Raw genomic sequence first — 4,713 nt, 5'->3', positions numbered from 1 at the left:
ATGGAAAATATTCCTTATGCATCTGTTGTTGGGAGTCTGATGTATGCTCAAACATGCACAAGGCCAGATATTAGCTTTGCAGTTGGTATGCTTGGTAGGTAACAAAGTAATCCAGAATTGGATCATTAGAAAACTGTAAAGAAAGTCTTAAGATACTTGCAAGGGAAAAAAGATCATATGCTTACTTATAGGAGATCTGGTCATCTTGAGGTGATTGGATATACAGATTCAGACATGGAGGCTGAATTTGTGACATTCTTTGCGGCCACAGTTTAGGCTAATTGGTTGCGGAATTTTATTTCAGGACTTTGGAGTAGTTGATAGTATTGCCAAGTCGCTAAAAATTTATTGTGATAATACCGCAACTGTCTTCTTTTCTAAAAACGACAAATATTCTAAAGGTGCTAAGCATATGAAATTGAAATACTTTGTCGTTAAAGAAGAAGTTCAAAAACATAGAGTGTCAATAGAACATATTAGCACTAATTTAATGATTGTTGACCCTTTAACAAAAGGGTTACCGCCCAAAGTATTTACTGGCCATGTAGTGAATATGGACATTATGTCTGCTAGTGAATGTTGAATGTTATTTCTGGTCTTTGAACCCATTATGAACTTCTCATTTTACAGTCATATTAAAGAGAAAGATAATATAGTAGTACATGAAAGGGAATATGTTGATTAAATGACATGTAACTGCCACGACTCTTATTGTTTTTTTTTTATCTTTTATTATGATTAATGATGGAGCCAATATATCTAAAGTCTTTTAATGCGCATTATAATTTATGTGATTATTAAATCATGAAGTGTTATGGTATCACAAGAGTCAAGTGGGAGAATGTTAGAATAATGTGACTCGTATGAATTAAGGGCTTAAACTTGATTTAATAAAATAAAGGGACCTATTGGCAAATATAGGAAGTTAATAAACTTCCAATAACTAACTTGATGGAAGTTTGTTAATAAAAGGCAAAGGGTTCTATCTTTGTCATAAGTGTTTTTTTCTCTAATTACCATCAAGAATGTGAGAGGAAAATAAAAGAAAGAAAATAGATAGATTGAGACAAAGAAGATTGAAGAATTTATGTCTTTCATGGATCAAGATAAGTTCTACTTACACTCAAACTGTATGAAAGAATCATAGATTCTAAAATTCTTACAATATGTGATAGATTCATTAAACATAAGTGTATGAAATCTATAACTAACATAGCTATGATAATGATTAATGAATTGAGATATAAACCATGTGGATTGTGGATGGTGTTTGAGGCTGGGTTTGGAATTACATAATTACATAAGTATGAGGTTGTTACTTCCTGCACCTCTAAGTTGTTTCTTTCATCTTTTTTGGAACAATTTTTTTTTCAAATTGGCTATTCCGGAAGCCAAAATTATTTACATTCTGGATTGATCTGGAAGTCAAAAAAGGGATGCAGGAATAAACTTGGAGGTACATGAAACAACACCCTAAATATAAATATTAATTGGGCTTTCTGGTTTTTGGGCTAGCTCAAACTACCTACACATACTTTTTATGATTCCCGAAAAAAAAAAAGCTTTAAGGTCACAGACCAGAAATAAAAGAAAGCCTTTACAGTCGGAAAGATCGAATTTGTAGGTACGGTAGAGAAAATAAAAGTATAAAATGTAATTTTCTTCTTCATATTTTTTTAAATCTGTTATTTTAGATTTTTTATTTAAGATATTTTATTTTTCATTTTTAAAAAATTTGTAATTTCAATTCCTCTATTTTTTTAATTAATTAAGATATTTTATTTTCTATTTTTTTAAAAAAATGTGATTTTAATCCCTTGCGTCAATTTTAGAATTCTTGATTGACTACTTTTTTACATTTTTTTATCAATTAAGCTTGTTAGTAATTAAATAAAAATTATAAAAAATATTTGCCATGTGTATAATAAACAAACCGATGCCAACGATCTTTAGAGAGTATATCTATCCATGTTTGAAATTGACCTCAAAGATTATAATTGTAAACTTTTTAAAAGTAAAGAATGAAATATCTCAATTAAAAAAATAAAAAAAAACTAAAAACAAAGATTTGAGAAAATTGAGGGAGAAAATTACATTTTAAGCCAAAATTAAACGAGGAGCACAAAACCAATGTAACCAAATGTACAGAGCAATGAAAAAGAGAAACAATAAAACCAAAGGAACAATGAAATAAAATAGGGAACTTCTTTTTGTATCTCTTTTTTTCATCACCTTTTTATTTTATTCAAAAATTAGTTTCTGAAGTTATTTTTTACATTGTTGTATTGAAGTTAAATTGTTGTATTGGATCTTCATCACTTGTTTTAAAGTTCAGGATGCTTCACGTATTGGTAAAATATGCAAGGGTATCGGTAGGAAGATCCTCATTGTTGTCTGAAAAGGGTTGTATCGTCATAAATAGTCAGGGGGGTTAATTTGGGTTTTCGATCAACCCAGGCTATGAATAAAGCGTTTTTAATGAAAGCAGGTTGGAGGATATGTGTACCAAAAAACCAACACTGTGCTCTAAAGTGTTTTAGTCTAAGTACAAATGTGGGAATAAGGTGATTCCGAAAATGGATAAAAGGAAGCATGGCTCAAATTTTTTGCAGGGAGTGACTCAATGTTGGGATGAGGTGCATAAAAGTATGATCTCGAGAGTAAATAATGGGCTCCTACTTTTTTTTTAAATTTTTTTATAGGATTGTTGGATTCCAAAGAGTGGCAAGTTGCTGGATGCCTGGATGTAGCTCTAATTCAGCTGGACGAAATTGATAAGATGGCCATGGTGCTTGATTTTGTTCTTCTGCAACAGGGTTGGAATATTGAGAAGCTTCGAGAGGCCATCCCTAGAATGCATGTGATAGTATAAAGACTATGGTGCCTCCTGGAATTACAAATCAAGATGATGTCCCAGCTTGGAGATATACAAATGATGGTGTATGTTTATTGTGATCTTCTAGTATGCCAAATTAAATCTTTCAATATCTATACACCAAGACATGTTATCACATGTCAGAAGCCAAGAATTATAATAACAAATTTTTTTAAAATAGTCGTGAGAAAAACACAAAATAAAATAAAGTTAAAAAGTATCACAAAATACTAAAAGTATATTTTGGGTAAATTTTATTTTATTTCTAGTTAAATAAATATTATAAAATACTACTTAGTTATTTTTGTAGGTAGGTCAACCCGATTCATCATGAGTTCAACGAAGATGAGATAAGTTCAAAATAAGTTGGTTAAGTTTAACAACAAAGTGTAAAAAGTTTTTCTTTTTTAGATCCACCTAGCCCGAACCCGTAGTGGGTCGGATTAACCTATGAATTTGAACTTATTTTGACGGTTAGAGAACTTTAGCTCCTTTCTTTAAAAAAATATCAATATTAAACAAAACATTTTAGGTGAATTTTACTCTATTTCTAGTTAGATAAACAAAACATTTTAAAGTCTTAAAATAAATATTATAAAATACTACTTAGTTATTTTTCAGGTGGATTAACCCGATCCATCATGAATTCAATCAAGGCGGGATGAGTTCCAAATAAGTTGGTCAAGTTTAACAACAAAGTATAAAAATTTTCTTTTTTTCATTTAATTACTCATTTAATTCCTATAGTTTCCAAACTTATCCATTTTAATCCTTATAGTTAATAAGTGATTTTTTTAGTCCTTGTACTTTACCTTTTAATTCCCAATAGATTCCTACGGTTAAAATTATTTAACACCATTAAATTATTGTTGCTAGTCGTCTTTCCCCAGAGCTCCCTCTCTTTCGAGAGGCCCCCGTCTTTCGCAACGGCGAGGACTGCGGCTCCTCTCCCTTCGCCACCATTAACGTAGCCATGACCCTCGACACCAACTACCTCCGCAGCACCATGGCCACGGTGTTCTCCATGCTTCAACATTCGACATGCCCCGAGAACCTAGCCTTCCACTTCCTCTCCGCCCATGACGACGCTCCCGAACTCTTCTCCAGCATCAATTCCACCTTCTTTTACCTTAAGATGAAGATTTATCGGTTTGACTCCAACAGGGTCCGCAACAAGATATCCAAGTCCATTCGACAGGCCTTGGACCAACCCTTGAATTACCCCAAAATATACCTGGCCGATACCATACCAGAAGACGTGAAACGCGTGATATATTTAGACTCTGACTTGGTGGTGGTTGACGACATAGCCAAGCTTTATGGTGTTGATATGAAGAGCCAAGGTGCAGTGCGAGGTGCGGTGCGAAAACACACCGATCGTCGGTGCAATCCTGGCAACAATAATATGTTATGGTGAAGCATGGTGCCACGAAGGTAGTTGGTGTCGAGGGTCATGGCTACGTTAATGGTGGTGGAGGGAAAGGGGTCGCAGTCCTCATCGTTGCGGAAGGCGGGGGCCTCCCGAAAGAGAGGGAGCTTCAGGGAAGGACGGCTGGTAACAATAATTTAACGGTGTTAAATAATTTTAACGGTAGAGACCTATTGGGAATTAAAGGGTAAACTACATGGACTAAAAAAGTCATTTATTAACTATAGGGATTAAAATGAATAAGTTTAGAAACTATATGTACTAAATAAATAATTAAACCTTTTTTTATATTCACCTCGCCCAAATCCGTGGTGCGTTGGTTAACCTATGAATTTAAACTTATTTTCACGGTTACAAAACTTTAGCTTCTTTCTTGAAAAAAATATCAATATTAAATATGTATAAGATA

The 4,713-nt window shown here is 33.2% G+C and overlaps 1 protein-coding gene across 1 annotated transcript; it reads left to right on the top strand.

The window, feature by feature from the left end:
• LOC114391464 (probable galacturonosyltransferase-like 4) lies at positions 1–4,292 on the top strand. Its single transcript, XM_028352475.1, has 3 exons — positions 1–94; positions 2,703–2,856; positions 3,752–4,292. The coding sequence occupies exons 1-3, from the start codon at positions 1–3 to the stop codon at positions 4,290–4,292; spliced, it is 789 nt and encodes a 262-aa protein (XP_028208276.1).
• The last annotated feature ends 421 nt before the right edge of the window (positions 4,293–4,713 follow it).

Source organism: Glycine soja, chromosome 17, assembly GCF_004193775.1.
Source record: "Glycine soja cultivar W05 chromosome 17, ASM419377v2, whole genome shotgun sequence".
NCBI classification, from domain to species: Eukaryota; Viridiplantae; Streptophyta; class Magnoliopsida; order Fabales; family Fabaceae; genus Glycine; species Glycine soja.
Note: the sequence above shows the minus strand (reverse complement) of the source record. Positions and strands in the feature narration are given on the sequence as shown.

Bases quoted from the DNA above. Each gene is read 5' to 3' on its own strand.
- LOC114391464 (XM_028352475.1), top strand. From the start codon at position 1: ATGGAAAATATTCCTTATGCATCTGTTGTTGGGAGTCTGATGTATGCT. The intron at 95-2,702 runs GTAGGTAACAAA...ATTTTTTTATAG, and splicing joins CTTTGCAGTTGGTATGCTTG to GATTGTTGGATTCCAAAGAG. The intron at 2,857-3,751 runs GCATGTGATAGT...TATTGTTGCTAG, and splicing joins CGAGAGGCCATCCCTAGAAT to TCGTCTTTCCCCAGAGCTCC.